The following is a 27,050-nucleotide window of genomic DNA, read 5'->3' on the forward strand; positions in this document are numbered from 1 at the left end:
TAGTGTCTGCTAGTTTAGGGATTCCATTTCCAGTCGTGGTTACCCCAAGATTGATCCTGAGCACCCAGGAGCACCTCTGCAAATACTCCCATTGGTTCACCAAGAGAGGGTTCAGATGAACGTCTCTCCAGTGGCTTACATCCTCAAAGTGTCTGCCTTTCTTCATCACAATTCTTAACGGCACAAGATTTCATTTTACTTTTGCTTTTAAACACAAAGGGACACGCCATTTGGATTTTTTAATTTAAAATTTCTTTTTACTGTAAGAAACTTGACCTAAAATAAAAGTAGTCTTCTCTAAAACAAGTTTTCCCAGTAAATTATATCCATTTCCCCGAACATACTCCCAACTTCCAAAGAAATTATATTCCCCTTCTTTCATCTCTTTGCCTCTTCGTGCAGATGTTTTTAACAGTTTCACATGGATTCTTTAGCTGGTGTTTAAAGTTAAAAGCAGGGCCATCTGAGATCATAAGAAGACTGGAGAAAATGGTGTCTGCTGTGACTGACTTGGGCTCCTCCTCCTTCGTCTCTTGTCTTCAGTCTTGCATACATGGGGTGGGCATGGAGTAAGGCCATGACTGTCTGCGTAGGGGGTACATCAGGTTAAGGACCCTTGATTATCCAGACCATCTGCCCTCTGTCCACACACCGTGTGTGACCGAGGATGCGGGATGAAGGTGAGGCTGTGACGTGAGGAGAGAGGAGTCCTAATGCATTAAGGTATTAAGAGTTTTCATTGATTGGGTTATATGATAAAGCTGAATCCTCCAGCGGTCCTGAGAGGTAGGTGGTATTATGCCCATTTGACAGATGAGGAAACATGTGCTTATGTTAAGAATCTTGCCCAAGTTTGCATGAACAGTGGGACCTTGGAGCAAAGCCAAGCTTGTCTGATTTGAAAGCTATGCTCTTGAGCTGCTGTCCGTGCTGCATGCAGTGTATATTGGTGGGGAGAGGGTGTTTGTATGTGTGTATGTATGCAATTTAAAGATGGAGGAAAGCAGGGGGGCCTGGGTGGCTCTGTCGGTTATGCATCCGACTCTTGGTTTCGGCCCAGGGCATGATCTCATGGGTTGTAGGACAAGCCCCGAGTCCAGCTCCCTAGTCAGTGGGGGATCTGCTTGAAGATTCTCTCCTCCTGCCCCTCCCCCTACTCGTACACGCCTGGGCCCTCTCTCTCTCGCATATAAATAAATAAATCTTAAAAAAAAAAAAAAAAAACATGGTGGAAGGCATTTTGGTGTAATCACCACTGCCGACTGTGATAGGATTCTTACCTGTTATATTCCAAAAGAGGAATGAACCGCTAAAAGATGGGACACGATGGGAGAGCTGACCCGAGTCAGGCATAGATCACTGTCTTGGTGCATGAATATGTGGTGCATCGTTTCACCTCTTTTAATTCTTGCTTTGTCTCAGTACATTAGAGGTTCAATTATCCGCGTTAATGGAGAGAACTCAGACATGAATAACTGAAGAACTGGGAATCTAAGGAGCAGTTCAGTAGCAGTTTGCCATTTATATGTGATTGTTTGTGCTAGATTTATTTCCCTAATCTGTTTGCTTAGTCATCCCAGAATAGTAATAGATGGGCCTGTCCCAAGAGGAAAGATCTAAGTGGATTATCCACAGGGGAATACAGACAGTTAATTCGTAAGGAAAGGCTTTTGATTTCATTTAAAAGCATAGCTTCAGACTGTTGACACTTTTTCTTTTTTTCTCCTGAATTCATTTAGAACTTATGCTGTCAGGAGGATAAGAGATGCCTTCAGAGAAAATAAGAATGTAAAGGATCCTGTAGAAATTCAAGCCCTAGTGAATAAAGCCAAAAGAGACCTTGGAATAATTCGTCGACAGGTAAGATGGTTCGATGATGTACTGTCTTTCATTAAGAGCTGTAAACTTTGACATATCCCTCTTAATTGGCCATCAGTGCTTTTGGTGTTTATGATTTATACTACAGGGTCATGAAACTGTTCCTTTTACTCATATAAACACAGAAAGATGACCTATTACATTACTGAACTCAAGGAGAACGTAAAGGAAAATACCAGCTTTCCACAATCTCGGGGAATGCATCCTTCTGGGTAGCTGCATTCTCATCGTTCACTAAAGGCTGAGAAACTTTTTTAAAACTGTTGTCCCTCTGTAAGATATATTTACACATTTATGCATTGACATATGTCAAAGAACATAAATATAGTCTACTTTTCCTAGTATTTTAAAATCATAATTCAAGGTGATGTTGCCCCTTCCTTGGAGACACGATCATTGGTGGGGAACGTGAATTTTGTTGCCAGGTGGAAGGCGTATCTGCAGGTGCAAATGGTGTAAACACAGATGCATAGCTCCTGACCCCATAACGGACCCTGGAAGGTGTTTTTGTCTTTGTCTTGTAGAAGTGCCAGGGATCACCTTGATTGGTGCTTGTTTTTCTCTTTCTCCTGAGGTGGACTGGAACATCTGTGGCAGTGTGGTCTCCTGGGTAGTGTGATATGTCCCTCTTTCTGCGAAATTAATTAGAGTCAGAGGCCAAGTGGCCTGCTCTCAGTTGCTTTTCTCACCCTCTAAAAAAATCATCCTTTTCACTACTTTTCTTTGATTTTGCAACAATCACCCCATAAGCCTGCTTCCATCCGTCCCTCTTACTTGCAGTAAATTGTTTTATAAAGTACGGAAGGGAAATCCCTTACCATTTCCCTCAGTTCTGCCTAGTGTTTTCGGAAAGGGCTTGTTTGGCATCATCAGGAGGTACCCCAGCTCGGCTGACAGCGTATCACATCATACTATATGACATAAGTATGCATGCATATATACATGTATATATGCATACATACATCCCTTACCCTTCTTCATGCTTGACTCTAAACGATTCAAAAAGAGAAGCAATATTAAATACTGTAGTTTTCTCTTTATGTCAAATTCAGAAGTCTTCCAATGTAATGAAACAATCCCTTCTAGAATAACTTTTTGGATTCTGATAACCCTTCTTGAGTTCTCCAGTTATCTAGCAACAGAATAACTGCCACATTCAGACAAGCCTAGGAAATGATCTTTAAGGAAGGCCATGAAAAGATAATAGGATAGTCAGAAAAAGAAACCGATCTGCGTATTTGCACGTACTTTGATAGTGACAGGTAAATGAGTTGTCATTTTGAAAACTCTAGGACGATGGCATTTTCCAGGCATCAGTGGTTGAATTTTATGGGATCCTTTAGCACTGGAACTTGGAAAAAAACAAGCAGCCTGAGTCCTTATTTCGCATAAACTCAGATTCAGTTCTTTGGCACTTTCTGATGTAGATGTTGGCAAGCGTCTCCCAGACAGACTGGCTTTATCCTTTAGCATAAAGTTGCACAGAGTAGGAACCGCTTAGAAAAGGTGCCTGTGAGTACTCTGTGCCACCATTTCTACTGTTATGTAATTGTCTGTGTCACCTCCACGTTTGAAACGCTAAAACCACCCTTTCAAGAACAAAAAGATTAGACATCCCCAGTGAATCCATACTCCAAACTGCCTCAAATGCTGCCCCCTCTGGACCTGTAGGGGCCAGGGCGCCCTCCCCAGGACAGCCTGGCAAGAGCACCTTCCTTGCCTGTGGGGAACAGGTGTGCCTACTTGCAGGCCTGGGGCCCTTCGCCAGGAGAGCAGCGGATGATGATGTTAGCCCTGAAGACTCTGCTCGGAAAGGTTCTGACAAATGAAAGCATTCGCTCTCTAGCCAATTACAGGTCAACAACTGGGAAGTTGCTGTTCACTTCCCTTTCTTGTTAAGACTTCCTGAATCCAGGTGTAACACTTACGTAGGTAGCTTAGGAGATGTTGGTGACTCCTCGAGCGGCCTTGCTCTATGCTGGTATGAGCTGACCTTGCCCTAAAGGCCTGAAATAAAGCAGTGTCTGTATTTTCTTCACACTGGCTGCTCTCATAGCCTTCTAACGTGCCTCCCTGATACCCCCCGCCTGAATGATCTATCCTTCACGTACTGCCAGAGTGATCTTTTCTTAAAGGGAAAATTAAAGCAGGTTATACCCCTGCTCGAAACCCTCCAGAGGCTTCATAGCACCGTGGCAATAAAATCTGAAGTCCTTAAGAAATCCTCAAAGGCTCTCCATTGCTCATGTCTCCCTCAAACTTTCAGATGCCTTCTTGATGTCCCTCATACACCCCCAGCTTGTTCCCATCACGGAGGCTTTGTACCCGCTGCCTGGAATACTCTCTCCCCAGACCTTCCAGTCACTCGATTCCCTTTTTCCCCTCAGACTTTTATTCTGATTTCACCTTCTTGCAGAGGGCTGTCCTGATCACGCTGTCTAAAATAGCCTTCCTTTTGTCACTGTATCCCGTACCCTGCTTTGGTTTTCTTTACGGCCTTTATCAGTCCTGAAAATAACATCACGTATCGCCTTGTCTGTTTTCTTCTCCTCCATGAGGATAGGGATCTCCTCTGTCATGGTCACCATTGCCTGACTGGCCAGAGCATGGGCTCTGGGGCCGGCCTGCGTATGTTCACATCCTGACTCAGGCTGCTAACAATCTTGAGCCAGGTATTTAGCCTCTTGGTGCCTAATATAAAATGCAGATGAGAACAGGCCCAACTTCATGGGTTATGGTGAGCATCAAATAAATTAATACATGTGAAGCCCTTAGAAGGATGCTGGCACATAGTAAATACTTGCTGTTATTATTATCAGGAGGATCTAGAAAAGCCCCACCTACAGTGGGCTCTTAATAATCCTCTGTGGACTAAAAGAATATATGAAGATATATTTGGCCCCTGGGATCATATATCTCAGGCAGGGGGTCTGTGCCACCAAAATCATGGTATTTTGCTGGCCACCCAGAACCTCTTCTCAAAGAGAATGAACCATGAAGGGAAAGCGGAAACCTAGTGAGGCCCTTAGCCTCTAATCTAATGAGACATAACCAGAATGAACTATAATAGCCTTCCCATCAGATCCCGCTTCCTCTTGCATACTTGGACCCAAAGACCATCCACCCAGATACACACTGATCTCAGTATCACTCTTCCATGGATGAGAAAGCCATCTTTGCATCTGGCAGATATGCACATCTGTAAAGGCAGTGCTCAGAGTGGAACCCTCCACCCGACTTTCTCCTCTCTCAACACTGTTTACCTCTTCCCTGCCGTCTAGTCCATCTTTAAAGTGGATCTTGCTCTCTATGCATGTGTCTTCATTCCCTTCAATCAGCCATGATGCTGGTAATACAGCTGTGCACATGGTAAGTTTGTGAGGTTTTAAAGAAGTCTCTGAGCAAAGATTTTCTTCTGGCTTCTTTTGGGTAGAGAAATCAAGGTGCAAGCTGGATGCCTTGTCCGTGGCCACGTGGCCAGACCTGAGCTTCAGGCAGACTCAGAAGTTAAAGGACATAAGCTCCTGAGTCAGTAGAAACTGAAGAATAAAGATATTCTTAAGTCATTCCCCAGTTTTGTACCCAAGATATGTAAGGACCACACCAGCTCAGCCTCTCGTCAGAGGTCATTCTTCCTTCGTATCCTTAGTGCGCAGGGAGATTTCATCTTCGTTGTGGCAACCCTGAAGGGTTCTACTTAGCATTAGTATTTCCCATTGGCCTTTCACACTACTAAGGATTACTCTGATTTCAAGAAGTAACATGGCAGACCATTTTTCCTCCATTATGAACAAGTCATACTCCTTTTGCTCACTCCATAATTATGGCCCATTCAATAGAAGCCTGGCATACACTTGTTCTTTCTTTGACATTCTTAGACCAACTCTCCCCTGAAAATTGTAATCCAGTCTGTCAGTCTCTAATCTCTTTCCAGCTACATCATCTCATCTCATATCCCACCTTTTTCTGAATTCCTATTATGTCCATATAAAATGGTTCTGCAAAGACAGATTGACCCTGGAAGCTTGTATGAATATTTCCTTTCTGCTGAAAGCAAGTTCTGGACCAGTCCCCACTAAGCCTAGCTTCCCTGTCTGCTTCCCAAGTGGGATCAAAAAGTTGGAGAAGCCTGGGCCACCTGGGTGGCTCAGTCAGTTAAGCATCTGCCTTCAGCTCGGGTCATGATCCCAGGGTCCTGGGATGGAACCCCACATCAGGCTCCCTGCTCAGCAGGGAGTCTGCTTCTGCGTCTCCACCCGCTTGTGCTCTCTCTCGATCTCTCAAATAAATAATATCTTAAAAAAAAAAAAACGTTGGAGAGGCCTTTTGTGTATGTGCCAGATGGTGCCAGAAAGGATGAACAAAAGCTGGGCTGTGTATAGGGTTGGGCAAACAGCTCTCACACAATCTGGGCAGCAAAGAAGTACCTAAGTACTTTCTATGTCAGATGGTAAACAAGTCCCCTTGGGTGTTTCATATCAGAAAGAAGAGCAAGAAGGTCAACCATGCTTTCATCTTGGTTCTTTCTTCCAATTTGCTATTCTGAAGATAACTCCTTTTGATTCCTGTTTATAAGGCATGAATTAGAATAGCTCTCAGGTAATCACCCCCACTCATCATAGTTTGTCATGCCCCTTTGGATTTTAAACAACCAGAGCCTGCTTTATGTGGTCTCACTGCTTCTGTGTTCTATACCCTTGCAACTCGAGGTGACCTCTAAAGACCCACACCATTGCCGTCACCCAGGAGCCCTCTCTCCCTGTGTAGTCCACAGAGGTTTTGTGTTCTTCAAAGTGAGAGTATTTTCCAAGCGTTTTGAAGTAGAGTGGGCACCTTTGTTACATACCTAGCTAAATAGCCCCATGTCTGTGAGAGAAGAAATGGAAGAAGCAGCAGAGGGCAGGAGACTCTGGCTGCCCTGGGGAGGCATTGCCAGACCCATCTTTCATTACTTTGACTATGCCAATTAAGATTGTGACTTTAGGAATACTCAGTTACAGCCTGAATGTGTAGCAGCTTTTTCTAGAAACCTGGTGAGCTCACGTAATGTGCAGAGTTTGGGTTTATTTCCAGCTATGTGATGCTCTCCGTGTTCATCAGAGTGCATCCTATGAAGGCCACGCTGCTGTCCTGGGTTCTCATGTAGCAGCACCCCTGGGTAACAGAAGGGGTGTATGTGTGCCTGTGTGTGTGTGTGCGTGCACACACGCTTGTGCTCACATGTGTTATGGACCCTTTCCTTACACAGTTAACTGGGTAAAACCACAATCTCTAGGAGAGGAATAGCTATTCCCTATTGAAACGTTCCCAACCACCAGCTTAAGTAGGCTAGCAGATCTAGCACTAAATTTCCATCCAAACAGTGTTCAGTTCTCCTACCAGACATGGGGTTGTACACTTACTGAAGTAAGGAAGGCATCCCACAAAACGCGGTTCACGTGTGACTTCAGTGTTTGGGTGAGGATACTTGATGCTGTACTATGTGATTGTACGTGCTGGATAACAGCAAGGTTTTGGAGTCGTACTAGTCTTGCCAGCAGCTTTTCAGTGATGATGATTTTATACCACGTAGGTCATTCTTAAGCCAGTGTGGGTGTTTTTGGTGTTTTGTGGGTTTTGTTTTGTTTTGTTTTCTTGTGGGTTTATTTTATTTTATCTTTTGCTGGGAGTGGAATGAAGGGTTTTCTTTGTTTTGCTTTGTTTTGTTTTTGACAAACAACTTCTTTGCATATATTTTTTCCTTTACATCAGGTGAAATAAAAGTTGCTATCATTTTAGAATCACTGATTACATCTTTTTTTAATTAGAAAAAAAAATCTTTACCTGAATATTTATGTAACTTCATTGCTGTTTATAACAACAAAAAAGTTTTAAACTGATTTGTCGAATCCATCTAGTAACATCTGAGATTGAAATCCATCTGTCAAGAAGATACAGTTATGGCTGAATGTATTTAGTGTTCAGAGTACAGCACGAATAAGAAAAATCCTTGCATGTCATTTGGTTCTTGGTGCAGTCCTCGGTGTTCATCTCTCGGAAAGCAAAAGAATCCATTTGATGTTTCAGTAAATATCAAAGTAGTTGTTTTCAAAAAAAACAGCTTCCACAGAGAGAAACCCAAGAAAGAGCAGTTTCAGTGAATGATTCCTAGAATCAGGTGAGTCCTCCTTTAATCCAAAGAGGAGACGGTGTCAGGAATGATGCTTCCACTGCTGGTGATGACCCCTGTGTCACTCTGCTGCTGGATGAGCTAACATGTGGACTGCTTTCATGGGGGCTGGTGGTGGTGACAGACATGCTCTTGCTGTCAAGGGTGAGGTTAGACTATCCAAAACCACAAGAGGACAGTACTAGGGATCAAGTGGAGTAAGAGGAAGAAAACCCGAACCTGGCAGAGCTGATCATGAGCTTTATGTTGGCCTGCGTTGGAATGGTCTGAACATTCCAGCTAGTGAAGGTGAACAGCAGCAGGATCCACCGAGGTCACACTGGGTATCCATACAAAAGATGGCTGACACTCCTTTGGTTAGGCTGCTTTGTGTTTCTGACATCAAGGGGCATTTTCTATTGACAGGAGGGTCTTCCTCTTCCTGGGAAGAGCTTTCTAGTGTTGGGTCAATAACATCCACTTTCTTCTTGCCTCATTGGCTAAAGTCCCTGAAGAAGGCTTATGAAGACACTTGAAATGTTTTTGTACGTGATTGCTGGATACTTTCATAGTTTCTTTCTTCTGTCTCATTGGACACCAAGAATCATCTTCTTGGAATGTGATCTCATACACATCAGAACAGTCATTGAGAATTTCCGTAAAAAGCCCATCTAAAATTAGACTTTCCATGGGCAGCTTTTTTGTCACAGGACAAATCCAGGCGGGCTTCTCATTCATTTGCAGATAAAGGGCAGCATCAAAACACTATAGATGTGTATAAGTCACTGCATGGCATGAGATTGTCGGCCTCATTTTTCTTAAAGGGCACATCAAGGATACCTAAAGGAATTTCATTATCAGGAACTGCAGTAAGTTTTTCTTTAATTAGTTTTCTGGAATGATCAAGGTTTCTAATACCTCTCATTTTTAGTTTCTGTAATTACATGGCTGATGTGAGCTTTTATACAAGATACACAGACATGGAGTAATTCTTTCCAATTTCTAATGCCCAGGAAATGGAAATCTGATTTGGCACAGCTGAAGATAACCCAACTAAAGATGTATTTATGTTCAATCCCATTTTTAGGTGGTAATTCATAGCCAGGCAATGGAAACGGCTTCCCATTTACTTTTATACATAGACTGTTGGGATAGTTTTGTTCTTGAGAGCAACTTGTGTCTGCCAGGCAAAGTCCCAGCTGAACTTGGACTATATAATGTGTCCTACCACCTGAAAAAAAAAAAAAATCCATGGATATACATCTCTTTCTAACTTGTTAAGGTGTCAGAACAAAAATAAAAACTTCTCTTGAAATTGTTGACTATTGCATTCAGCTAAAATCGTGGGCTTGATGAGAACATCAGGGACATCATAAAAGGGCAAATTTTTAAACTGCCCGTCAGGTTGGACAAGAGGAATTGGGGGAGATGGCTGCTGCATTTCAAACATGGGCTGACTATCTTGAAGCAATAAGAACCAACAGGAGAGGAATCAGGCGTGAGTTGGGAGTGTTAACTTTCACATAAATATCTGTCGCCTTCTTTATTTGCAGAAACCTACCTGATAACATTTTCTTAGTAAACTACTCTATGCTCAGCTTTGCTTGACCAATTTTTACTAAGATCTTAACTCAACAGAGTTTAGGCTATAGATAAGCAAAGTTGTAAGCCAGCTTTGTATTTATACCATCATAAATTTCAGAAACTTCTCTTGGTCTATCCTTTCTGCTACAAGAAAAGTCAGAAAATTGAATCATTTTATTAATGTTGCTAACACTTCTGCTGTTGGCCTTCCTTTCTGATAGAAGATACATCACTGGTACTAGAGCATATCCTCTGAGCAACACATTTTCTTTCAAGGAAAATTAAATAGCAATTCAAGAGCAATAATACGTTAACTTGATAGGCAAGAAAAAGGTTAAAGTGCCTTCCTCAAGCCCCACCTTAATGTTAATACTAGTTTCTTCTTGATTTGATTTCTTCCTGCTCCCTGGCTGGCTTCTCAGCTGCATGAAACACGATCTATTAGATAAATCAAATGACACTATATATTTTGTAATTCCATGCCCACAGTTTCTTTCCCTAGATATTTATCAAGCACCTACTTTATGCCATCTAATTATGAATTGACTTTATAAGCTCTTTGGAGGCAGAGTTGAGATTGGAATTTTGAAGCCCATCAGAACCTTGTAGATGGTCTTTCTCATTTTGACTCTCGGGAGACAGACCTTTCCTCTTCATTCTAGATCACACCTATTTGTTCATTTAATAGAACAGAAATGTATGGACTCTAATAGGGTACCTCAGCAATACTTTCCCCTCTGCCTCTATAGATCAACTAAGATTTGATCAAAAGATCAATCTACATATTTAAAAAGTAATAAAGCAGTCAGAAGCAAAGGAGATTTAAGCACTCTGTCTTGGACTTCAATAGAAATCCTCAGGAAATCAACATGAATTTATATACAGTGACCGGAATTGCCCCCTGAGTGAACCCTGTATCTTTTGGATATCTGAATTCTTTCAGTATGAATGAAAGATTCCCCAAACCCCTGTCAAATGAGAAGGCTTGATTACGTTTATAGCTTGGCCAATGTATGACATTCATTTTTTTTCAGTCTGTTCAATATATAGTTTCTCTGCAGCTATAAAGAGACCTCTTCATACAAGAATTTAAACTAATTTCCTCCTTCCCTGCATTTTCTAGAAATTCCAGTAAACCCTTGAATCTGGGGATTTACTGCTCCCACCGTTGGCACTCCTATAAAAGACATGCCTCTCCGTTGGAGATTGCGCATTAAATTTGCTTGACTCCTCCAGGGCTGACATGTACAAAACAAAATTCCATTTTCTTTCTAGAAGAAGCCTCTCCCACCTTTGCATTTTTCGTATACAATAAAAGTTCTTTTTCATGTTTGCATATGCAGAAGAGCTCATGAGGAAGGCAGCAGTAATGCTATTTATAGAAAGCTTTGCATGGGATTTCATATGGGAACTTTAATTATCCTTCTCCCATCCAGCCTGCTAGAGCTTTTCACTCTTGAATTCCTTGAAGAACCATTTTTGTTGCTGAAGCATCTAAAGTTGAAGTAGATACCATCAGCTCTGGTTCAGAAAGTACATTGAGCTCATAGTAAGAGGTGGAAGTTGTAGTCTCAGCTCTGGTAGGACCATACTGTGTGATCTTGGGGTCATTGTTTATTTGCCTAATACACCACATGTGTAAAGAGATGATTTTTTTTTTAAAGATTTTATTTATTTATTTATTTGACACAGAGAGAGACAGGCAGGGAGAGAGGGAACACAAGCAGGAGGAGTGGGAGAGGAAGAAGCAGGCTCCCATGGGAAGAGCCTGACTTGGGGCTCGATCCCAGAACTCCAGGATCATGCCCTGAGCCGAAGGCAGATGCTTAACAACTGAGCCATCCAGGCACCCCTATAGAGATGATTTTATTGGTGAATATTGATGAAAGTGATGCTGGTGGTGGTGGTGGTGGTGGTGATGGTGACGTATGTTTGCTGTCAGTGTTGGCTCATTGTGCCCTCTTTACGCACTGACACTGCAAAGCACTTTGAACATGTCGTCTTGGTTTCTAACAGCAGCCTTGTGAGAAAAACACTGTTTTCCTCATGTGTTAGATGAGGAAATTTAAACTTTGCATGTTAGAATAACTCCCCAAAGGCACACAATTAGGAGAATGGTGGGCCCACATCTATTCTCACTTTTTAGCCGAGTCTTAGAAGAGATATCAAACTGTGGGTGGTCCGATCTTAACAGGGTAAACAGAAGAAGGCAAGATGTAGGTTTCCTTTTCTAATTGCTCATTTAGAATTCGTATTAGAAGGTAACAGCTTACCTTCTGTAGACTCATGAATAGTTTATCCCTAGGAGCCGATCTCCTTTAGCGTCTTTCAAAAAACTCTCTCTCTCTCTCTCTCTCTGCCTTCAAAAGAAAAAAAAAAAAATACAGAAACCATAGTCTGAAAATGTTAAAGTTCAGCCATCTTATTTAAGAAGTGTTTGCTCAGAATTTCCCCATAGATCTGAAGGTTGCAGCTCCAATTGTGCTTTTCCTGACAAGCTATCACTGAAGTGCCCTTCACTGGAAACCTTTTGATGCCTTGCTGCTTGGCTTGTCCTTTCAAGTAATCAAAGTTAATTTCAGTCATTCTTATGCAGAAGATCTTCTAAGATGACAAAGGAACAGTGTCCCATCTTCTGGGCAGGGCAGTGGAAAGGGCTCGCCCCATTTATGTTTACTTGTGTTTCTGTACCACATCCCCTGAGGTGGCAGGGAGCCAATGATCTCGCTTGCCCAGAGCGAGTGTGAGAACATACACCCGTTTCCTGAGCACTGGATAGCTGCAGTTGGGTTTTTTTCAAACTCGATGTGTTTCATCTGTATACATATGAAGGGATAGATTCATTGCTACCCTTGGAAAGATACCTCCTAACTATACGTCTATGAGTCCAAAACACTGTTGTTGTTTTATGCAGAGACCTAATAGGAGTGGTAGCCATGAGAAGAGAAGAGGTTTGGAGCCAGATATACCTCAAATGAAATCCTAACCCTTTTTCAGTAGCTCTCTGGCCTTGGTCATGTTATTTCATTTCTCTTAAAATATGATCATCATTCAATTTTTCTACTCCCGGCAAAGGAATACCATTCTGAAGTTAATGTTAGTTTTGTACTTGCTCTGTTTTTGAAATACCAAAGCCAAACGTTGTGTCAGAAATTTTCTTTCTTGGGGCACCTGGGTAGCGCAGTCATTAAACGTCTGCCTTCGGCTCAGGGAGTGATCCCAGCATTCTGGGATCGAGCCCCACATCAGGCTCCTCTGCTGGGAGCCTGCTTTTTCCTCTCCCACTCCCTGCCTGTGTTCCCTCTCTCCCTGCCTGTCTCTCTCTCTGTCAAATAAATAAATAAAATCTTTTAAAAAAAGAAAAAGGTTATTCTTGCTAGGTTAATCACTGTAAGGTTACTATTTCCCCCCTTATAATTAATAAGTAATTTGTGGGGAGATACTCTTGAGTGTGTTTAAATTCTGGTCCTCATCAAGCTTTTGTTGCTAAAACACTAGTTTTAATATTCGTTGATGCTTCTTGACTGAATCAGTGATTACTAAGACTTACAAAATGATGATGATTTTATAACTGTGCCATGCCTTCTACATTTATTTGTTGTAACAGGGAGTGTTCCCTCCTCCCCATCTTATTTTATTAATTTGTTAGTATGGACTCATAGGTCTTATTTTATTCCAGAAATAAAATATCTATATCTGTCCTTATTTTGTTACCATCTTTATTTTGATGCTTATATTGTCTCAGATTTGGTCAGAGGAGGCTCCCTTCAGTCTGGCTCCTCTGTCCTTTTGACATTTTGACTTTAAAAAAAAAAAATGAAAGAAATTTTCTCTCTTCCCCAATGTGGTAATTAAGGCTGTCATGTCATGAAATGGTCCATTATAAATAATCACAAGGCTCTAAAAATTCTCTTAAGATGTGCTGCTGTAATAATCTTGGTTTTGTTCGGTTAATGCCAGTGTTCAATTAAGTCAGTATTTTAAATATTTTCCTTTTCCTCAAACATTTCCACTTCATATGGCCTAAATTCGTCTCTTCCGCCCACCCATCCCGACTCCACAATGCAGTGAAAATAGCCCCACCCAGAGGCCACATGGAATTCCCCCTCAGTCTGTCAGAAATTAGCAGTAGCATCACCACTAAGCCCATGACCCTTTAGGCCTCACCTGTAAAAAGTAAGGACTGGGGTGCCCTGGTTTCCCGGATCTCCAGGAGCACAAGAATTTGTGCATGAATCTGCTATATTGAATAAACCTAAGTTTAACTGCCTTGTTGAGATCGGCCTTGGGGTTTCTTTCAACAGGTTATTCCATCTCACTAGTAGGTGAGTGCATTCCAGAACTGTCTACACAGAGATGGACACGCCTTTGGACAGGCGTGAGTGATGGGGGGCCCAGGAGCCTGCAGCCCTGGGGTTTAGGAGGGGGCTGCTCCGTGACGCTCCGAGGTCTCCCTCACACCGGACGTTTTCCGATTCGGAAAATAATGATAATGATTGTTAGGTCCCAGAAACACACCTGGGAATGTTGGATTTTGACCAAGGGTGAGTTATGTCACTGACCTCCTCTGTTTACTGAATTGACTTTAAAAAGAAAACCGAGCTGCCCTCAGCTCACAGACAGCATGTTTTGTTGAGCGTGGGGGAGTAACCGGGTTATGTAATGCGAGTTATGTAATGTTCGTTCTTGGTGGCCGGCCTCAGCAGCAGGGCCGATTCAAGAAAACCCTTTGGCTATACTTTGTAAAAGCTTTTAATACCTAGTGATGGCAGGACAGTTACCCGAATCCTGGTGATGTCATGGGGCCTATGAACCATGCACAGAAGCTGTCCTTCCGGACAGCTGGCAGATTGTAAATACCTCACTAACTCAAGAGGTTTTCTTCACTGGGCCTCGACAGGACTCTAGGAAGGAGTGGGATGGGGCAGGAGAGACCGGTAAAAAGAGCAAAACCAAATGTGCCTCTTGCTCTGAACTAGGTTCTGAGCATTGCCACACTTCATGTTTTGTTTGTTTTTTCAGTTACTCCCATATTTTTGAAAGTTTGCAGACATCTATGTAGCTATCCATGTTTTTCATAATACTGAGTATTTTTCTCACTGAAATGTGTTTTAGAACTGATTCCATTTTTCCCTACAAGACACAGACCACTCTTTCCTCTGCTGGGCAGTTCAGAGATGTTAGGAAGACGGCTGCCATGCAGAGCCGGTCCCCCGGACAGTCCTGCTTTATGTCCTGCCCACGCAGCACGGCCATTGCTTCACGACTGGAAGCAACTGAGTCTCTCTCCAGCCAGATGGCAGGCTCCTTGAAGGCTGGGCCTGCCGTGTCCATTTGGACCAGCACAGCACAAGATACACGTACACGCCCAGCGAACACCTTTCTGCGTTCACCGGCTTCCCACGGGAAGGCCTTGAAGGCCCTTCCGAACCTCCTTTCTTGCCTGCCAAAATCTTGTCCACCAGGCCACCAAAGCACTGCAGTGTGACTCTAGAGCATTAATTACATGGCATTGCCATGCTGTGTCCATAAGGCATGTCTGCCTTAGCCTCTGACCTTCCAGAGAGGCAGGGCTGTCTTCTTGTTCACCGTGGTACTCCCGGTGCCTTGTAGATACAGTGAGCCCTCCATTAATCCTTCATAGAGTCATGATGGCTTGGTAGGAAGACACAGAAGAAGAGTTTTAAACTGAAACTCAGAAGGACTGGTTCGAGCCGAGGCTGTGCCCCCACTCAGGGCAAGAAGAGCAGACTTGGCCTTTCTGACCAGAAGTCTTTCTAGCATCTTTGTGAATGCAAAAGGAGATAACGTGCACTAACACCGTCTAACATCAGCAAAACCACTCACCAGTGAGTAGAGTTAACAACCTTCGGTACCCAGCACTTGGCCCTCAGACTGAATATCCTGCTTTGCCTGAGGATGTGGCTACCTCCTGGGTACCAGAAAGGAGGCCAGAAACTCCTTCTGGAAATTAGTGTATTGGTTCTGCAGAAGAAGCTGAAAACAAAAGCTGATCTGGTGAGGTGAATACCAACAGTAGGAAACATGGCTGTTATACTCGGTTCCGATTTTCCTCCCCAGCTAGGAGGCATGAGGGCACGGGACCAGGGAGTCAGGAATGGCTTCAAATCCTGGGCATCACTGTCTAGCTTTCTGAATTTAGGAAAATGACTTCCTGTGGAACTACTTCTCCTATTCTCACCTTGTTGGGACATCAGAAGACAGGGAAACGTGTCTGTAAAGCACACACCACAGCACCTGGCCCGTGGTGAACATTCAGTAAGTCAAAGATGGTTGCAGCCTTGTCCGTGCGACAGCTTGTTTTTCTCCATACTAATTTTAAAATCTCAAGCGCTGAAATGACGGAGCTGTGTCACAGTTTGGTTTCAGATCTCTAAATGTGCAGAAAGGGAGCCGCCGCCGGTCCCTCTCTCTGGCGGCTCTGTTCTCCGGTCTCCTCCATGGTGACTCCAGAGCCTCTTGCTAATCTGTAGGCTCTTGGCATATGGTACTTGTTGTAATATAGGCCTGACTTTCCAAAATGCTCTTCAGTGGTTCAGTGAAGCTGCGAAGACTAGATTCCAAGTGACAGTTTCTGTATGAAATATTTATCACATGCTGATAAAAGCATATCCACCGAGTGGAACTGGGAGGGCAAAAGGGAAATGCAGTCCACATATTCTTACTTTCTTATTGTAGACGTTCCCATCACATTGTGAAATGAAGGCAATGAAATGAAGGAAAGGCTACAGGAAAATAAAAAGAGAAGGTAGGGCCAGTTGATGTTTGGAAGTGAAAACTGGGGGTGCCTTAATTTGAATAAATAAAGATGTTCTCAAATTCAGGATAAGGGAAGGCAGAACCAGGAGCCCTTAATGGGCCTAGCGGGAAGAGCACACCATACAGGTAGAAAGATCTGGTTCCACCATTGTCTTTTCATCCACATTCATACACAGAGAACAGTGCCTGATCAACAAGGTATGTCTTTGCAGAGCTTGGGGGACATTTTCCTTAGATTTCTCTAATGTTCGTCTCAGACAATCCATATTTATTCCTAAGAATTATTGAGTGTCCACTGAAATGAGCTACCAAAGTAGGGGCTGAGAGGGGTAAGAATAGTCAGTATTTGAGGAGCTTGTTTTGTGGTGACAGATGAATGACAGACCTCACATTGGAACACATGCCTTCGTAGCGGCGGACAACTCATGAGAGTTGCATGTGTGGTTTCTTCATTTAATAGCGGTTTTGATCCTTGTCTCCTTGAGGCCAAGAACTGTGTGTATCCCTATACTTAACCACAGTGCCTTACTGATAATGTTTAGAAAATATTGCTGAATGAATTATATGCTTTGGGGCACCTGGGTGGCTCAGTCGGTTAAGTGTCTGACTCTTGATTTCGTCTCAGGTCATGATCTCAGGATCCTGGGATCAAGCCCCACGTCAGGCTTCACACTGTGCATGGAGCCTTCTTAAGATTCTCTCTCTCTTCCTTTGTCCCTCCTCTGCTTGCTCTCTTGCTCTCTCTCTTAAAAAAAAAAAAAAAATATATATATATATGCTTTAATTCTAAAGGACTAAATTATATGTGCTTAAATATCTTAGTAGTGGCTCAGTGTCATTCACTGTATTTATGGAATAACCTTTATCAACAAAGTAAAAAGAAAGTTTTAATCCATAAACTATAACCTTTTAGAACCATAACCAGTTATAATAGCTCTTTGACATAGAAAGCAGTCCTGACATACATACAAACTTATGACATTCCATTCATATTTTGGGGGGAGGATTGGGGGAAATAAAGAGAGTAGGGGTTACCAAAGCTGCTTTGGAGAGACCTGTTAAGACAAGTCATTCTTGTCCAAATGTCTGCATGAAAAAGACTGGTGAGTTGGTCTGCATGCCTCTTCCATTGCCTGCATCTTCCTGTGGTACCCTCTTGGCATGGCATAAGGTTCATGTTCCTTCTGTGTATATGTGAGAAGATTGGAAGCTGGGAAATCAGCCTGTCCATGATAGGTGGGGAATCAAAGGCAAGGCCAAGGAACCAAATGCTGCATAATGAGCCGGGCTACCCTTTGCCTCTCTGGTCAGTTCTCCAAAGCTTTCTGGAATACAGGTGTTATAAACACAAAGGTCCTCAATACATTATGACATATTCACCTTTACCCTTTGGGAGAGCTCTTTTCACATGAACTCACACATGCCCAGAAACATAGGAAGGTCAAAAGCAGTCATGTTCTTGCCAGGATTCTTTGTTTAAACAAATCCATTATGAAAATTCAGCTTACCGGGGTACCTGAGTGGCTCAGTCTGTTAAGCATCCGACTCTTGGTTTGGGCCCAGGTCAGGATCTCAGGGTCCTGGGATGGAGCCCCGTGTCCAGCTCTGTGCTCAGCAGGGAATCTGCTTGAGGATGCTCTCCCTCTGTCCCTCCCCCTGCTCACATACTCTCACTCACTGTGTCTAAGTAAATGAATAAATAAATCTTTTTTTAAAAAAGAAAGAAAACTTAGATTACCAAGAAAATGTAACTAAAGGTTGAATGAACATTTACAAAAATTATTCTGATTATGGTTATTCAATGACTACAGAGACTACAGGGGTTAACGTTTTTATCTCTTCCTCTGTGCTACCTGCTGTGGGCGTGGATCATTTCATTTACAGCTGCTCTGCCACATGTCCTCATTTTACAGGTGAGGAAACCAAGGCACAGAGAGAGGGGTTAAGGAGAGGGAGACTCCTTAGCCGTAGTGGTTGAAGGCAGGATTTGAGCTGAGGTCTCTGATCACCATCCCTTGTTGCCTGATAGTAGGGTCTTTCGCTGCATTTTAGTAAAGTGAATTTTATAAAAATTTGATTTAGATATACTTCTGTAGCCTTGAAAACCCCTTTTTTTTTAATGATGCAACTTTTTTTTTTTTTTAAGATTTTATTTATTTATTTAACAGAGAGCACAAGCAGGCGGACTGGCAGGCAGAGACAGAGGGAGAAGCTGGCTCCCTGCTGAACAGAGCCCCATGTGGGGCTTGATCCCAGGACCCTGAGATCATGACCTGAGCTGAAGGTAGACGCTTTACCGACTGAGCCACCTAGGCGCCCCTGAAAACCCCTTTCAACTAAAAGCCAGTGGATGCTCAAAATCGAGGCGTGGGTCTCTGGGGAAGGTGCCCACAGCACTGTGACTCTTGGATCTCCATGCCCTGGTCCTTGGTGCACACAGAATGAGGTGCAGCGACCCCGAGCCCTCAGAGCTCTTCAAACCTTATTGCTGGCGGGATCTGAAAGATAGATCGTTCCCTCCGGAGGCAGCAAGCCTTAGCTCAGAGGGTGAGCCAGAGGCCTGACCCAGAGCTGAGCAGAAGGCAGAGAAGGGAATTAAGTCTGACCAGTGAAATGACTCATTCAAAGAAAAGGGATAGTTTGTGGCATGAGCAAATTAAACTCCCCCCCCCCAGCTGAAGGCCATTTGAGGCTTTGGTATATTTCCAGGCCATTTCAGGGATCTAAAGCTTTTGTCTCATCAAGAAGAAGGGCATATGCCTGTCCATGCACTTGTGCACACACGAGGGACCTTTTAGGTATTCATTACCAAGGTGTGCCAGGTTGCCTGTAGCCCTTCAGCGATAGTAGAAGGAAACTAAATGAAGACTAGCACATTCTCTATCAAATACCCGTGTTACTTACTCACCCCAAATACTTACAACCATACACAAGTGAAGTTTTCCATTATCTAAGCACTTTGTAATGTTTGTAAAGAAAAACTATAATCAATCTCAAAACAACCATCATTTCCCCAAGAAGAAAGTTTTATCTTAACACATTTTGTGCCTGTATGTTGCAGTATACATGTGATTTCAACTCAGCTTTATATTTTGTATTTTATACTACTGGGGGAACCAAAGGCTACCTGATCTTTAGTGGGATCTTCAAAGACAGGACTTTGCACTTCCTGCTCATGGTTTTCAACTTGATTGTACATTAGAACCACGTGGGTGCTTTCACAAATCCCTAGGACCAGGCCACTCCAGGCCAATGGAGTTAGAGACTCTGAGGGTAGGACTCAGGCATCAAGAGTGTTAAAACTCCGCAGGTGATTTCAACATGCAACCAAGGTTGAGAAACAGGAGTTGATACTGAGCCCCTTCACAGGTCCCCCCGAACCTGTCACCCCTCACAGAGTGCCTGTTCTCCAGAAGGCCAGCAGGTTGTCTTTGATTTTTGTAATTACTGATCTCTGGATCTCTCTAAATTAACCTTTTCCCCAGACATCATTTTTGTTCTGTTGCACTTTCACAGAGATTCAGACACTAAGTTCTCTTACATATTGAACAATGAAACTCTCTCTTATTACAACTGGAATTCCCACAGTGTGTGTACTCCTGATGAAGCTCTTTGGGGTTCGGCTGATAGCGCAAGACAATATTCTTAACAACCAAGTAGAATAACACGGCTTAATGGCAAAAGAATGGCATAGACGTCTTCTCAGGAATGCAGTCTTCATCTCAGGGAGAAGGTATTTAACACTCTTTGGGGGATATTTTTTAGTGCAACTGAGGGTTTGCTGCTCATATAAATTGTAGCTCATCCATCCTGCATTTCTGCTTGTCACATAAACCCTGGTGATAAGAACATCTGCAGAGTCTTGTATCTTGATAGCAGCCATATTCCAAGTGCAGGTAAAATTATTCAAGAAGTCATGCACCTTCTCTCCTTTCAGGGGGAATAGATGGGAAGAATAGAAGATTAATAGAGCTATAGACCAAGAAACATACTTGTAAGATTTGCTCAGCCTTTCAGGATAGTTGATAGGACTGTGCTCCTTACTTTGGTCTGTTTTGAAACTCCACGGCCCTCAGATGCACAAGTTGTCCTCAGCATCTCCTCTCAGATAACCATGGGAACAGCAAGGAGACCAGTGGAAGCATAACAGGGCAGCAGCTTTTGGGAGCCAGCCCGGTGACAACTGCTAATGCACCAGGCCAAATGTTCTAGCACTCAAATGAACTGGATTACCAGGGCTTAAATTGGGGTGAGTTGGCCTGCTGGTACACCAAATTTTTCTCAGGCGGTTGTCTGGAAATTTCCTGGTCTGATTTTTCTCAACTCCAGAACCAATCAAGATTCAGCCCTTTGATGAAACTTTCTGATGAAATCTGGCAGTTCAATCTGTTCTTCCCTAGTGAAGGCCAATATTGTGTAGATTTCACTAAATCATGTTCCTTAACTTGCTAGAACATTCAGTGTATGCCTTTTTTCTTTAAATAACAGCCTTATTAACGCTCTCTCTCTCTCTCTCTCTCTCAAATAAATAAATATTTTGTAAAAGGGGGGAGGGCACATAGGTGGCTCAGTCAGTGAAGCATCCAACTTTTGATTTTGGTTCAGGTCATGATCGCGGCCTCTGAGATCCAGCCCCTCCTCAGGCTTCACGATCAGTAGGGAGTCTGCTTGAGATTCTCTCTCTCCCTCTCTCTCTGCCCCTCCCCCTGCATGCTCGCTCTGTCTCTCCCCTTCTCCCTCTGTTCCTCCCCCCACCACATGAGTTCACACTCTCTCTCTCAAATAAATCTTTTAAAAAAATAAATAACTTTATTGAGACATAATTCATGTATCATAAAATTCACCCATTTAAGCTCTACAATTCAATGGCTTTTAGTATATTCACAGAGTTGTGTGACCATCACCACAGTCATTTTAGAATGTTTTCATCGTTCCAAAAAGAAACGCCATACACATCATCAGTAACCCCATTTCTCCCCAACTCACTCTCCCCCAGCACTTGGAAACCACCAATCTCCTTTATGTCTCTATGGATTTACCTACTGTGGGCATTCATATAAATGGAGTTTATTTTTGTGACTGACTTCTTTCCTTTAACATAGTGTTGGCAAGGTTCATCCATTCATAGTATGTATTGATACTTCATTCCTTTTTAATAGCATTGTATGACTATATCACATTTTATCCATTCATCAGTTGATGAACATTTGGCCATTTCCACTTTTTTGCTATTATCAGTGATACTGCTGTGAATACTAGTGTTCAAGTTTTAGTGTAGACGTTTGTTTTCATTTTTCTTGGGTATATACCTAGGCGTGGAATTGCTGGGTCACATAGTAACTTTAACTTTCTGAAGATTGCCAGCCTGTTTTCCAAAGTAAGTGCTCCGTTGTACATTACCATCATCAGTGTGTAAAGATTCTAATTTTGCCACATTCTTACAAATATCCAGCCATCCCAGTGGCTGGGAAATGGCATAGTATATACCTTTTATACATAAAACAACCAGATTTAGGTTGGAAAGCTAATGTTGAATTAGTTACTCTTGGAACATTCAAGGGAAGGTTAAGATTGTTTTTAATTTTAATGTATTTATTTTGTCCTCATGAACCTCAGGCCAGTTGTTCTCTAGATCTAAACCCCAGTTCTCTGTGAGAGCCAGTTTAAGCCCTCGTTGATTTTACAGTGTGTGAAAGAGTTAGGTATGGCTTGGAAGTGTGCATTAGGTAGCCCGGGGTTGATTCAGAAGATCCGAAGCTCTGGATGAGAAAGCGGTCTTTCAGTGTTCCATGAGGCCCTCGCTGAGCTTGGATTGAAGAGATGAACTTCCCAGATGACCAGGGTAGTGTGCTTTGCCTTTCATAGTGCCTCATAGAATTCTTTCACACAGTAGGTCTTGGTTGTTTGGTTTTTTTTTTTTTTAACTCTTACCTTCTTCCCTACAAAAATGCAGCTGCTGTCTCAAAAGCATAGACCTCCTTACCACTAAGTCAGTCAGTCTTTTTTATATCCTTATTCTTTACAGATCTGATGTTGTTTACTCCTTGAAACTTCGTATCTGGTCCTGTCTTTCATGTAAACTGTTGGCCTCAGTTTAGTAGATACTTGCACTTGGGTGTTTTATCAGCACTTCAAAGCCATCATGACCAAAACTCAATGAGTTATCTTACCTTTACTTAAACTAATTTTCCTTTGCAAATTCCCAGTACTTCCATTCTCTTGGTAACGCAGGTTCAAATCCATCCTGTCCTCTGTGCACAGAGAATGGAGCCTTGATTGTTTATGTCATCCATTTAAAATAAATCTAAGCATCTTTTCAGGTCCTCTAAAATAGGGTATGTGGGAATATTAAAATATATTCTGAGGTACTACCCTAAAAACTACCTTTTTCTTTAGGTTCTGGCTTGGTGAATGCTATCCACTTATATAATCAGGTCTAACCAATTCAGGTACTTGGCCCAGCCTTTAGCTTAGTTCGTGTGTGTCCCGATCTTCAACTCCTTGAATACTTTCCTTTGCCTACCTTATCACAGATCACCAGTAGGCTTTCTGTTTTTTTCTGTAGGACTTTACTTGAGGTTCTGTTAGATATTCCTGTTGACTAGATGCTCATCTGTTTAAATAATCTCACTGTTAATGTGAAAGCACCCTTTTGTCTCCTGGCAGCCTAATTTCCCTGGGCATTTATAGTGGTTAGATGTGTATTGATGGGCATTACTCTCTAACTGTTTGTGTCAGAGCACTCTGGGAGGCTCATCAATCTTGCGCTTTTTTTAATTGACATCAATAATGTGTTTGCATTTATCAATATTTCCTAATTGCCAAGTTATAACAGTGGAACTTCTGTAATAAATCATGCCCACAGATACCTTCAGACATTAAGGTTTAAGGTTTCTATCAATATTTTGATGTATTATAAATTACTTTTATGAGGATTTTTTTCCTATGAGAAAGGAGGAACAGTGTAGCAAGAGACAGAGAGAATTGAGTCAGTGTCACCATATAAAATTAAGTTAAAGGGCCAAATCATTCCAATGAAAAGAGAAGAAAGCTATTTTCCAAGCCAGTACAATACGTTCCCATAAAGTTCAGCATTACTGTCCAAATGAATGCTAATGTGTCTCCCTTGCGAGTGATGTACTGTGCCAAGCCTCTTCCTGGGAAAGAAATTTGGACAAAAGGACAGTTTGCCCTCTTGCAAAGAAGGAACTCTTATCAACTCATTTTTCAGGAGAGGATACTGAGGCATTGTAAGCTGAAGTTATTTGCAGAGTCAAATAGTGACTTCGCAAGGCCGGGACTCATACCCAGGGCTCTAAGGAGTCCATGGCTAGATTCTTAGCTTTCAGGGACAGACTTGACCAAACCCCCAAGGAGAGGGAGACCCACAGGTGTCGAAGGACTGAATCCACATTATCTATTAAGCATTTGAAGACTCTAGAATGTTCGGCTCAGAAAAAAGATGAATGTGAAAGGCTCAGGAAGTCTGTCCTCATATACCTGAATGCCCTTCCCATGAAGGAGATTAGACATTGTCTTCTGTGCATGCAGGCAGCAGCAGTGGGGCCAGCCCTCTGACTGCTGAGAGGTGGTAATATGCCGTAGTTACAAGTGTGGACCGAGGAGTCACACTGGCCCCAGCAGATCCCAGCTCAGCCACTCACCAGCCCCAACCTTGGGCAAGCTGCTTGACCACCCAGTGTCCCACTTTCTTCAGTTAAGATGAGAGTTTTGACAGTACCTACATTATAAGGTAAGGTTGTGAGGATTCAGTGAGTTAATATGTGAAAAGTGCTTTTGATAATGGTGCTTGGCACATAGTACGTGTGAAAAGTGCCGCTGATACTATTATTACATTATAAAGTCAGACTAGGTGTGAGGAAGAGGTCTCTAAAAAAAAAAAAATTCACCATTTATACATTAATTCTGTAAATCTTAATGTATGAGACACTGTTCTAGACAGTGGGACACAGCAGTAAATAAGACAGATCTAGTCCCTGCCCCTGTCCTCATGCTGCTCACATTCTGTATTAGGGAGAAAGGGAATTACTGTGTGAATCAATAAAGCAGCCATTCAACCCCTGAATGAACCGTTTCTGACATTCCCTTCCCTATAATCACTGAAGATGTCCAGGCACAGGCTGAATAAGGTCATTGTGAGAGGGGCTTGCTACTGTGGGATTTTATAATGTTCTAACATCCCTCTCTAAAGTAAGGTTAATTTAATACAATCAGTGATTAAAACATCAATTCCAACATTGCTTTACTTTAAACTGTCTGTCATCCTCTGGATCCTTGAGGTGAGGTGGGGAGATTATGCAAGACAATCCTATGAGGTACAAGAAGGAAATATGGGACTTCTACTTATAATTTTTATCTCATCTTTTTAAATATGTATTATTGTGTGTATTTTGTAATGTGTATAATTTAATAGCACAGGAGCACATGTGGGTAACATCTAAATAAATATAAACATACATTAAAGTTGTATGCATAAACATATTTTGCTATGAGGTAAACGATTTAAAAAGCTTGAAGTCTGCCATTGTAAGTTTTACCAAAATGAGCTTTCTAAAGTCAGAAGCTATTGCAATAATAAAACAGTGTTTTTATGTTTTCCTTATTTCTAATGTAGTCATTTATGGATAATTTTCAACTTTAAAGGTAATAGTTTTCTACATGAATGGAAAATTAAGAAATACTTTGACCTCTACTGAAGAGCTTAAAAATCAATCATGATAGTCCTTCATGTTTTTGTAGGACTTAACGGTTTTATTGCTTTTAATCTTCCTTTGAGCCCATGAGATAGGTCTTATACCCACTTTGGAGATGAGGGAACAGAGCATGTTAGAAGTTATACCCAGAACTTTTAGCATCTAACCATTCTGCCAGAGAACAGAAAGTTTAAAATTAAGTACTATAAAGTTGATGCTCATTACTAGCAGTATACCACCAAATACCTGCTAGCATGGGTCAAGGTGAATGCTGACCAGTCTCTCTGGTTGCTAGAAGGACTGTGGCTATTTTTTCTTACTATTCCCATCCTCTGCTCTTACCTCAAAGGCAAAACCCTATCAAATAATGTATCATTCAACAAGATTTATTAGGAATCTGCAACGAGCCAGGCCTTCAAGGAGCTTTCAGTTTACCAGAGGGGGTAACATTTCTTTTCTAATCCCCAGATCAGGAGCATGAAGTTGACTTTTAATTAGAGGCAGATTTTCAGTTTGGGAGATAGTCTCCATGTTCTCTCCTTCCCCGTCCCCATATATCAGCAGTCAGGATCCTTAGTTGCAGTCAACAAAAAACAACTCTGGCTAATTTCAGCACAAAGAAGATAGTTAAATATATGTTCAGTTAATGAACAGTGATCTCCTGTCTGTTTTTCTTACTCCCATTAATGGATAAGGTTTTAGGGGAAAGGGGACAGAGAGTTTGGAAGCTTGGAAAAGAAAGTTGGGCAGTATATTCTAAAAGAATGCCTAGAAATTAGTTCTCTGCTAACTGTGACTTGATAAAGATTTATGTGGATCTGTTAGATTTCATCTAGTAAGATTATTCTATAGCATGAAAAACAAATGACTTGGAGTTCAGAGATGTACATTTTCCACTATTGAGCTGTGTGATCTTGGAGAGGTTACATAACTTCTGGGTCTTGGTCCTTTTCTGCTCTGAAATGGATGAAATGATGGATTAATCTCTACGTCTTCCTGTGGACTGTCTCTGCTGATAGAAATGTTGCATGTCTGCCCTGCCTAACATAGTAGCCACTAGCCAATTGCGGCTGTTGATTCAGCACTTGAAATGTGGCTGTTGTGACTAAGGAACTGAATTTTTACTTTAATTCATTTAAATTTAAATCACCACTTATAGGTAGTGGCTACCATATTAGACAGCATAGTTCTAGAGCATCCTATGATTTTCTGGGTTCTGCAGGTTTACTTATCATGGGATATAGGCCTAGAAGGTAGAAAAAATGAGGTTAGAACTTGATATTGGTGCAGAATTGCTTTCATATTTTATTACCTAATTATATGTCAGGAGAGAAGAGCATACTCTAGAAATTCGCATAAATAGTGTAAAAAGCACAAGATTTGGAGTTAAAGGATCTGAATTTGAACTCAGGCACCACTAATCGTGAACATACCAGCCCTATCTACCAATACAAAGTTTTAAGAATCAAATGGGATAATAAATGTGAAACCCTTTGTAAATATAAAATCACTTCATGTACATTAGTTATGCCATTATTACATGGAATCAGTACAATGATCTTACTAAATTACAGATACCTCATAGTTTTTCTTACGTTTTTTTGGGTTTTGTTCATTGGTTTTTGGAAAAGATCAAGAGTAGTGAGTGAAAATCAATACATAAAACGTGACACTTAGTGTTACTTCATAACTTCTTACTGAATGATCGGTATACCTTTTATTTCTTTTTCTTGTCTTATTGCATTAACTAGGACTTCCAGTTAAATGTTGAAAAGAGTGGTGAAGGGGATATCCTTGCCTTATTCCTGATCTTAGTGGGAAAGTTCCTAGTTTCTCACTATTAAGTATGATGTTAGCTCTAGGTTTCTTGTAGGTATTCTTTATCAAGTTGAGGAAGTTTCCCTCTATTCCTACTTTACTGAGAATTTTTATCTTATTTCATAATT

General features: G+C 41.9%; 1 protein-coding gene and 1 pseudogene across 3 annotated transcripts in view; one reads left to right on the top strand and one right to left on the bottom strand.

The window, feature by feature from the left end:
• The window catches only part of LYRM4 (LYR motif containing 4), a 158,299-nt gene that overhangs the window by 39,344 nt on the left and 91,905 nt on the right, over positions 1 to 27,050 (top strand). For all 3 annotated transcript variants that reach the window (XM_034660381.1, XM_034660380.1, XM_034660382.1), the window contains exon 2: positions 1,740 to 1,860. In XM_034660381.1, the coding sequence (XP_034516272.1) occupies positions 1,740 to 1,860 (121 nt within the window). The remainder of the gene's footprint in view (positions 1 to 1,739; positions 1,861 to 27,050) is intronic.
• LOC100480663 lies at positions 8,048 to 9,511 on the bottom strand (annotated as a pseudogene).

This window comes from Ailuropoda melanoleuca, chromosome 5, assembly GCF_002007445.2.
Source record: "Ailuropoda melanoleuca isolate Jingjing chromosome 5, ASM200744v2, whole genome shotgun sequence".
NCBI classification, from domain to species: Eukaryota; Metazoa; Chordata; class Mammalia; order Carnivora; family Ursidae; genus Ailuropoda; species Ailuropoda melanoleuca.